General features: G+C 39.3%; 5 protein-coding genes across 8 annotated transcripts in view; 4 read left to right on the plus strand and 1 right to left on the minus strand.

The window, feature by feature from the left end:
• LOC104739629 (mitogen-activated protein kinase 1) overlaps positions 1-876 on the plus strand; it is a 3754-nt gene extending 2878 nt beyond the window's left edge. For both annotated transcript variants that reach the window (XM_019235270.1, XM_019235271.1), the window contains exon 4: positions 54-876. In XM_019235270.1, the coding sequence (XP_019090815.1) occupies positions 54-573 (520 nt within the window). In that variant the 3' untranslated portion in view covers positions 574-876. The remainder of the gene's footprint in view (positions 1-53) is intronic.
• Positions 1616-3333, plus strand: LOC104739631. 3 transcript variants are annotated; one of them, XR_760017.2, is made up of 3 exons: positions 1616-2438; positions 2878-2936; positions 3245-3333. XR_760017.2 is itself a non-coding variant. In XM_010460056.2 (2 exons), the coding sequence occupies exon 1, from the start codon at positions 1746-1748 to the stop codon at positions 2412-2414; it is 669 nt and encodes a 222-aa protein (XP_010458358.1). In that variant the 5' UTR covers positions 1616-1745; the 3' UTR covers positions 2415-2438; positions 3245-3330. The 3 variants fall into 3 exon arrangements, 2 of the variants coding, with proteins under 2 accessions (XP_010458358.1, XP_019090848.1); XM_010460056.2 differs by lacking the exon at positions 2878-2936 and having other exon boundaries at positions 3245-3330; XM_019235303.1 differs by lacking the exon at positions 3245-3333 and having other exon boundaries at positions 2878-2966.
• LOC104739630 lies at positions 3348-4123 on the plus strand. The gene is made up of 2 exons (XM_010460055.2): positions 3348-3439; positions 3560-4123. Exon 2 carries the CDS (start codon positions 3594-3596, stop codon positions 3918-3920), a length of 327 nt encoding a protein of 108 aa, XP_010458357.1. The 5' UTR covers positions 3348-3439; positions 3560-3593; the 3' UTR covers positions 3921-4123.
• LOC104739632 (SKP1-like protein 18) lies at positions 4485-5136 on the plus strand (the record flags this gene model as incomplete). The annotated part of the gene is given in 1 exon segment (XM_010460057.2): positions 4485-5136. A coding segment is annotated over 1 exon segment (587 nt), but the record flags the coding sequence as incomplete, so codon positions are not given.
• Positions 6162-8752, minus strand: LOC104739633 (protein FAR1-RELATED SEQUENCE 11-like; the record flags this gene model as incomplete). Its single annotated transcript, XM_019235283.1, is given in 3 exon segments — positions 6162-6927; positions 7177-7620; positions 7761-8752. Coding segments are annotated over 3 exon segments (2043 nt in total). The 3' UTR covers positions 6162-6306.

A 9588-nucleotide genomic window follows, 5' to 3' on the forward strand; every position in this document is an offset into this window, starting at 1 on the left:
CGGACGAGCAACACCAAGGGTCAGTTCATGACTGAATACGTTGTGACTCGTTGGTACCGAGCTCCTGAGCTTCTCCTCTGCTGTGACAATTACGGAACATCTATTGATGTTTGGTCTGTTGGTTGCATTTTCGCTGAGCTTCTTGGTAGGAAACCCATATTCCAAGGAACTGAATGTCTTAACCAGCTTAAGCTCATTGTCAATATTCTTGGAAGCCAAAGAGAAGAAGATCTTGAGTTCATAGATAACCCGAAAGCTAAAAGATACATCAGATCACTCCCGTACTCACCCGGGATGTCTTTATCCAGGCTTTACCCGGGTGCTAATGTTTTGGCCATTGACCTTCTTCAGAAAATGCTTGTATTTGACCCATCTAAGAGGATTAGTGTCACTGAAGCGCTCCAGCATCCATACATGGCGCCGCTATATGACCCGAATGCAAACCCTCCGGCTCAAGTTCCTATCGATCTTGATGTAGATGAAGATTTGAAAGAGGAGATGATAAGAGAAATGATGTGGGATGAGATGCTTCATTACCATCCACAAGCTTCAACCTTAAACACTGAGCTCTGAGCTCTAAGTCATGTACCTACGAAGGGTAATTTACAGAAAACTTCTTCTACTTATGTCTAATTGTCATCATGTTGTCTATAGAGAGAGTATTGAAAAATAAGATGAAGAATAACTTGCAGTTCAAGCGAGTAGTGATGCCACGGAAGCTGTGTGTTTTTTTAATTGCAAGCTTTAAGTGTCTGTAACATATGTACATAGAGAGAGAGAGAGAGAGCTCTGTTTCTGTTTGTTTGTTTCGTTCAGAACTTTAAACCCTATAATGCAATCCAAGGCTTTTGAGAAATCAAGTTTTCATATACAGTAGTTGTAGTCTCATATAGTTTATGTATTCTTTTATATGAATATTTGATGATCACATGCCTTCTGATACATATATGCCTTTGCACCAAATCTAACTTACCAAATCGGAAACAAAATACGTTTTAATTTCTTAATTAAGTTCTATAAAAACGATAGTACCATCCTTATTTATTTATCACATGATATGCTTCTTTTTTTGTCAACACCATGATCCATGTTGCTTCTGTTGGTTTAAAGCCTTAAAAGCTTTTTCTTCTATGTCAACGTTCCTTCTCATAAATAACTCGTTTTGTTTCCAAATTTTGTAAACCCATCAGAAATTTAAATTTACAATGAATATATCCCAACTTGATGCTTATGGTTGAATCACCTTTTTCTTTTCTTTTTTCCAAGTCAAAACTAAGCTAATTAACAATTACTTATGATCAACCAAAAAAAACAAAAAAAATACACCATCATGGAAAAAAAAGTTCTAGCTTCTTCCGCAAGAAAGTCAATCAGTAAAGATCAGCAAAATACATCTGAGATGACGATTTCATTTGGTAGCAAACTTATCTTGTATTCTCGTCCCCCAGGACAAAAGAAAATTGTTAAAAAATACCCAATACGTGATCTGATCAATTTAATCACATTTAATGAGATCTGGTCAAATTCACCAATCCATTTGTTTATCTTATAATACTATCCACAATTAGTTTAAGAAGACAAGTCACATTATATAAGATAACAATAAAGCCGTCTCTCTTGTCCAAATACTAAATCTTGCCTAACCACTCCTCCATAAACCAAATTCTTTCAAGCTCTCTCAAATTCTCACAACTCTTAAAACACATAAAGAACTAGTAGTAAAACCAGAGGATCGAATTGAAGATATGTTGAGTCCGTTTTCGTCGTCACCTAGGAGATCGAGGAAAGGAGGCAAAAAAGAAAGCAAGAATCCTTATTCAAACCAAGGACTTGAAAAGTTCTCTGCACTTGTCTCTGAGCTAGATGAGAAAAGACAGAGCATTTACGCGAAGAGGCTTGATTCTGATGGACCGCCTCTTGTTCGGTTTATGTTCACTAGCTCCGGAGAGTGCGTCCCCGTAATGATCAAGACAAAGAGGGCAGCTGCAGGTCAGAAGAAGAATGCTCAAGACGATTTCAAAGTCGTGACCGAATCAAAAACAAAGGAAGAGAAAGAAACCAAGAGAATAGAGTCAGGAACAGAGAAGAAACAAAGCTGTGTATTGAACGAGAATCTGAAGAAGATTTCGAGACCGAACCATTTCTTACCCGTGACAGTGGTGTTGGTTCTTATCTTCTTGGTGTTTTTCGGACGAACCGTCTCGATCATGTGCACTTGTATCGTTTGGTACTTGGTTCCAATGATTAAGGACCATAGCAGAAACAGAGGATCAACGTACGAGACGAAGAAGAAAAAGAAGAAACTGAATATCGAGAACAGAGCAGCATCGTTTAACCAGAAGACGGCTGTTCGTGACCAAACTGTTCTTAAGGACAGATTTACGCATCTGGCAGCTCCTGCTAAAACCCGGTGACAAATTTTTGAAACTCAGTTTTTGGTTTGTGAAAGTTCTTTTATTCGTTTCATCTAACATTTTTTTCCTTGATTCGTTTGGTTCTTTCTTTTTTGGTTTGTTCATAGCTGTTAGTTTAGATACATAACTTAATTCTTCGTCTCGCTCTTCCAAATGCTATGTAACTATTCAAACATATCATTTTCTTCTTGGTCGTGGTTCAGTGTCTCTTGTATAAATTTCGTCGAATTTGATGATCTGTAAATGGGATTTTATTTTTGCTTTGGAGATTTTGGGGTTTCTTGTATATTGGACAACCTGTAGTATTTATTTGTTTATTATATATTGTCACGCTTGGTTTTCTTTAAGGAAATAGCACGATACGATACCGCTGGACAGTATATTAAAAAGTTTTAGATTGCAATTTTTTGTTTTTTTTTAAAAATATTATCCCAAGATTTTGGAAATTGGTTACCCTACGCAGGTTTATCATATCTGAACCGTGTAAACCCAGCCCAAAGGATAGAATGAGAAAACATTAATGTGAGTCCATGTCCCAAAAATGACAAAAAAAAATTGATGAATGCTTAAACCGCATGCATACACAATGGTATTACAGGTAACGACAACAATTGTATAATGTTGTTGTACCATGACCCTATCGATCATATTTGTTGTATAGATATGCTTCACAGAAATCATCATGATCTAGTTAAACCTGTAAAATGCAGTTTTTAATTCGTTGATTAATATTGTGTTTCCAACTAATAATGATATACTACAGTAATCAAAGATTTTGAATTTGAAAAGCAAGTTTATTTGACCAAAGACCAAAAATGAATAACGTGTAGGTGTGACAGTGTACGAGAGAGAGAGAGAGAGGCTGATTCGTACGGTAAAGCATAATTTGTTCGTAACCGAGACAAAAAAAAAAAGACCAGCTGGTTTCAATTACGTGGCATATTTCGAAAACAAAAGTAGAGACACACAAAAGCCAGTCACTAGGTTAGGTTCATATTGCAGACTTGTTAGTTCTCTCACCGCCGGTAATTTTCTCTCTTCAATCACATCTTCATGTTTTGTTTTGTTTTTTTTTTTTGTCATTTCGTTTCTTTCCGATTAACTGAAACTTTTTTTTTGTCTCCGTTTTGTTTCCAACTCTGTAGTTTTCTCACTGAGACGATTCGAGAATAATCGAAGATGAACAGAGAAGAAGAGGAGGAATGCAGAAGAAACCAAGAAGCATTCAAGAGGTTCTTCGAACACATCCCAAGGACCGCGATGATGGCCGTGCTTTCCTACTTCCTCCACGGCACTGTGAGTAACTACGAGAGAGACCCGAGCAAGCCTTTCTCCACCGCTCTCGCGTACCCCGCCGTTGGCTACGTCTTGTTTCAGGTCGCACACGCTTTTGCACGCGCCGCCAACTATCCTCATGAGTCTCTCGTTCATCTCGACCTTCTCTCTATTCTCTGTGGGTTTGCTGTCGCTTTCATTGCTTTCGCTGCCTTCATCCACGACTACTGAGTGATGATGAGTCAAACCCGGTCCGAGTTTGGTTTTTTTTCTTAAATAAAATAAAATAATAATCTTTGTAACGATTTCGGTTTTATTTCATGTAACGAATCTTTGGACAACTTTGATTTGGGTTTTATGATGTACGTCGATCGGTTTATAAAGACTTTATGACTAAAAATTATGGAAATGAAATGATGAAATCTCTTAAGCTAGTTAATACGAAGAATGTGATGTGAATTAATGGTTAACCTCTGTTTAGTGTTGCTAACACACTTAAATCTGAAATCATCAGTCGAAGACGCCTTTTTTTTTCTATTGTCTTTACTCTTTTTTTGTTTTCTTTCCTGCTATTGTCTTTACTCTTTAGTTAGTAACGTCTTGGATATTTTCACTAGGAACGGTTTTCTGCAAACCGGTTTCGAAATTATCGAAAACCAATGATCCCAAACTGGTTCACCAAATTTCTATTCCTCTCCCGAATGTTCTAGAATTAGATGAGTGGGGGACTTGTCGAGTAAAAGCCGTACAGTTTTTTGGGCTTTAAGAAATTGACAGGCCCACTATCTTTACTTCAATAACCCTGACTCACTCACTCTCTCCGTTTCCTTCACATTCATCTCAACAAAGAACTTTTAACAATGGCGTCGTCCTCGAAATCGGTTGTTGTGTCGAACAAGAGATCCGCCGGCGAATCTTCTTCTTCCGAGATCGAGGAAGCGGTGGCGAGTCTTACGATGTCTTCCAACAAAATCACGCTGATCAGCTCCGACGGCGTGTCGTTCGAGATCGACGAAGCGGTGGCGCGTCAGTTTCTGATCGTAGCGCACATGATCGAGGACGACTGCGCCGGCAAAGCGATTCCGGTTGAGAACGTGACCGGAGACATCCTGGACTTGGTAATCGAGTACGGAGAGAAGCACGTGGGAGAAGGCGGTGTTAAGCTTGACGAAGAGGAAGAGGAGGAGGCGAAGAAGAAGCTGGACGAGTGGGACGCAGAGTTCTTGGAGAAGATAGATCTGGAGACGGTGTTCAGACTCATCCTGGCGGCGAACTTTCTCAACTACGAAGGGCTTCTCGGTTTCGCTAGCCAGGCGGTTGCGGATTACATCAAGGACAAATCGCCAGAAGAAGTTCGAGACATCTTCCACATCGAGAACGATTTCACACCTGAGGAGGAAGAAGAGATTCGCAAGGAGAACGCTTGGACTTTTAATGAAGACGATAAGTAAGCAGATTGCAGATTGTTAGGGTTTTTTTTTTTCTCTTTTGTTTCATCTGAAGCGTGTGATTTGACTTGTTCTCAAGGTTATCTTCCTTGTTTAGTACTACTCTTAATGTTCTGAATCGATTCTGGATGTTAAAAACCCTAATTGAAAAAAATTCAGTGTTCTTGATATTACTCTAACCGGTTCTGAATTCTCAATGCTATAAACCGGGTTCTGTCTAGAACGTTCTGAAATCTCTATCTAGTGGCAAATGAATTATGGACACGTGTCCATTAGAGTTTTTGGTGATGGTCTTTCTGCTGACCATTAGGTGTGTGATTTTGTTGACTGTTGGCAATGGCATGGAATCACATGATGTGTCAGATGAGGTTGATGTGTTGGTTGAGGTTCTAAAGCTTTTGGGATTTGTGTGAAAATATTGGAAAATCTTATTAGCGGGAAAATTTTGTTTCTTATAGAAATTTGGACAACATGGTATGGTGGTACACTGGGTGGGACTTCTATAACTATTTATTTGTTTGTCACAGTTTGAATTCTTTTGGAGATGGTATAATAGTATTCAATTAATAACATCATGATCTAACGTTAAAGGCGGGTTTTGTTGTCTTGGTTATTTTTACCACTAACAAGCATCTTTTTGTTAAGAAGCCAAGTCATGCTAAAGATCATAGAGGGACAAATACGTAAGATGAGAGGGTCAATCTGCAAAGAAATCTGAGGCTCGCAGTTGTGGCGTGTTAGCCGGTAGTATATGTATATATATATATATATACAAACAAATAAATCAGAATAGAACACGGTTTATGTTTATGATTAGCAAGACGAAGAGAACAAAACCCTATGTTATTCCGTTTCCTTGTTAATGTACTAATTAAACAAAATTACAAGTATTTTCTTCGTCTAACCATGAAAGATCAACTAACTTGTAATTTGACAATGAAAGAGTTGCTTTTTATACATCTTGTATTAATTAAGATACTGTTCTTCTGATATATGTCGTGCGCTTTAACATAGAAATAAAGTCTTCAGTCGAACAAAAGGTTGGTTTTTCATTTCTCTTTAGTCCTGCATATTTATTGAGTATCTAAGATAAAAGTTTTCTTGTAAGATTAGGTTAACAAAGTAATAATTTTATCTAAAAATCGTTAGACACGCATAGCATTGCGGTATCAAAAATTCCTCTGCACAGAAGAAATGTCTCGGAGAGCAAGTGAAGAAGAGACTGGCTGCTCTCTGATGCGGGATAAGAGGATGGAGGTTTGCTCAGTTGCTATATCTAGCCTCTCCTTCGATTTAGCTGATTCGGAGACCAGAGTCGAAACCAGATTCTGCAGAAGCTGAACTCTTTCTCCATGATCCTCAGCATTACTTCTGAACGTCTTGCTAAACGACGTACTGATCCTGCGCCACCTAAGAGGAAGATACCTATCGGGGACCTGAAAACAGTTTCCGGTAGAGAGAACACGGAGTGCGTGCCTGCAGAGGAACCCAGAGAACTCAAACAGTTGGCAACTGCAGCTTATGATGCCTTCTTGTGGAACCCAATAGACTTTTCTTCCTCCATCCAGTTTTGTGTGGTGCCTCACCAGATACCCGTCATCCATCTGGAACGATGCATAGTGAGCTGCAAGCACAAGCTGTTCTTGGAGCTTGGAGAATGCGAAAGGAGTTAGGACCGAGGCTGCGTGAGATTCCATTGGGGCGCCAGTTTTTAGGCTGATGTTTTGAAGATTCTGCTGCATTGTTTGCTGTTCTGTAGCTTGGTCTTTGAAATCCACAGCAACAGCCACCTGCATATTCATCCATAACTAGCAAAGTCAACACACGTACAGTTACAGTTAAATTTCATGGAATAAAATGCATAAACCCCCATAAATAAATGCTTGAACCATTAATGCAGAAGGCCTAAGAGCTTGAAATAGCTCACTTCACTATCCATAGCCTTCTTCTTAAAATGAGTAACAAATTCAGTTCCAATTCAGAAGATTTCATCCAGACCAGCAATGAATAAACACTATCAGAAGGAGAAGAAAACACACTTGTTCTACAAAGTGAGCTAGCCGGGTTTGTGCGCTCAAGAACCTCTGAATGAAGGCGTTAATGGCTTTGGATCTGCCAGTGAAAGTCATTCCAGCTAAAAAATGACTTCTCAGGTATGGTAAAGACCACATGGATCGTGAGGCATACAGGTTGTTTATGTGTCTGTTTGTGTGCAGTCCAAAAGAGTTCACCATGTCTCTCCAACCCAACTCAAACTCCTCAACGGATTCTAGATGGTAGAGGCGATAAAATTCAGCCTTCCAGTCGTTGTACCGCTCCCCAAGACCAGCATTAAACCAGGATGGAAACTTTCCAACAACCATCCATATGCAGAGTGCATGCTTAGTTGTTGGCATCTCTCCAGCTATGGCTTCTTTGAGACACATATTATGGTCTGTTAACATCGTTTGAGGTGCCTTCCCATTCATGAACCCTGTGAATGCCTTGCATATGAGACAAAAATAAAAGAATGTCAATTGCCAAATACAAATAGTTTTGCTTCTTCGCCCTACCCACAAGACAATTGCCAAGGATTTAAAACAGAAAATAAGAAATTTATCAGCTTAGTGTGCCATTTTGTTACCTGTAGTGCCCACGACCACGATCTCAAATTTTCCTCCCGTAGAAGCACACAACCAAAGAAGCAAGGCACACCATAGTTATCAACTCCAACCCATATTCCAAGTGGCATCTCAACTGCACTTAAGCGATGAGTTGTATCGAAAACTACAGCATCTCCAAAGATTTCAAACGACTGAATGGAAGAAGCATATGACCAGGCAATGTTTTCCAACTTATCATTTGCATCTAGAGTAAACTCGAACTTAAAGTTAGGGTCTTTCTCCTTTATGCTTTGGCACATCCTCAAGAAATCGATGTTCTCATCATCAGGATCAAGTTTCTTGAATGACTGAAGCAAATTTCTGACATCCTTTTCAGTGAATGGTAAAAAGCCAGGCTCGACACACTTCTCAAGCTCCAAGAGCTTCATCATCTGCTGAACTGAAATTCGAGTCTTTGAAAACATCAAAATCCTGCTCTTATCTGCATCTGATATGGACCTGTATGCAGGAAGAAAACGAACTTGATTTGGCTCGAGGAGTTCATGGTTGTGGTGATTAGCAAAACCCGTAACAAGCCATTCCGTTGAACCTAACTCAGTAATTTTACTAATCCTCAAGTATGCTTGACAACCGCAACGAGAAGATCTTCTGTTTCTCTGTGGTTTACCTTCGCTAAGAGTTTTGACAGGTGTGTTACCAGCACGGTGGCAAACAAAGTACCGCCTGGTAAGTCCTTTGCCAACTCCGTCTTTGCCTTCTGTCCTGTGACGACGTATGGAGAACCCGCAACGCTTAGCAAACGTACTGTAGAACTCGTAAGCAGCATCATGTGTAAGGAACCTCTGTCCGTTGTATGGAATGACATCGTGAACTGCTTCTAAAGAGAGGGTAGTCCCGTCTGGAGAATCCTCAGAACTACTAGCATCGTCCAAAGACAGGGATCGCTGATCTGAGGGATCATCATAGATGAGCAACATCTGTCCAGCATCATCCGACATTTTCAGCACTTTGCCTGACAAACACATAACAACAACACTGTTATCTTATTGAGTATGTACCAAGATGCAATGTGTAAAAAAAAACCTCTCTTTGGAGCAGGAAAATATCTCATCACATAACTGAAAATGAATTCATTCGAGGAGCACAGCAGTTACATGACTTGACAGAATCATCATCTCAGCTTAAAAATCCTCAAACTGGAAGCATCTCTACTCGTAAGATGAATGTGGAAAACAACCAAAATTAATACTTATAGGAATCACGAACAAGTTCTAATTTATGAGTAGGAAGCTAGAAAGACTTCAAAATTCAAAAGTCTCGTATAAAGATTGAATTTTTATTGATGTATATTCATCAGAGATTTGGAAGCTACTCAATTCGAATTTTCCGAGCTAAGCACATTTTTGGATGCTGAACAACGGTCATCACAAGATGGGCGTTCGATAAATCGAGGAAGAAATTTTGAAACTGGAGAATCGCTGTTCTTGAATTCACCAAAATTTCGCTCATCTTCTTCTTAAAACAAAGACTAATTCATACAAATGCGTCAAGAGAATAGAAACAGACAAGTTGCAAAAATCCTATTCCTTTCTCCTGCGCATCTTGTTATCTTACGCCTTCTCTCTATTAGAATAACATTACACGTATTACCAAACAAGCCCCTTAAATATATAAACAATACAACGCTGTCGTTTAAGGTTATTATTTGTTTTTTCACTTGGGACATTGTATTTTAATTTTTATTTATTAATAAGTACCACCATTTCCTTCACATCCAAGGGTTTAAGCGACGAGAGAGCTTTGTCTAGTGTCTGTCTACTACTCCCAAGTCCCCCCCCCCCCCCCCCC

Source organism: Camelina sativa, chromosome 14 (assembly GCF_000633955.1).
Source record: "Camelina sativa cultivar DH55 chromosome 14, Cs, whole genome shotgun sequence".
NCBI classification, from domain to species: Eukaryota; Viridiplantae; Streptophyta; class Magnoliopsida; order Brassicales; family Brassicaceae; genus Camelina; species Camelina sativa.

Coding starts and splice junctions, on each gene's coding strand:
- LOC104739631 (XM_010460056.2), top strand. CDS start 1,746: ATGTTGAGTCCGTTTTCGTCGTCACCTAGGAGATCGAGGAAAGGAGGC.
- LOC104739630 (XM_010460055.2), top strand. CDS start 3,594: ATGAACAGAGAAGAAGAGGAGGAATGCAGAAGAAACCAAGAAGCATTC.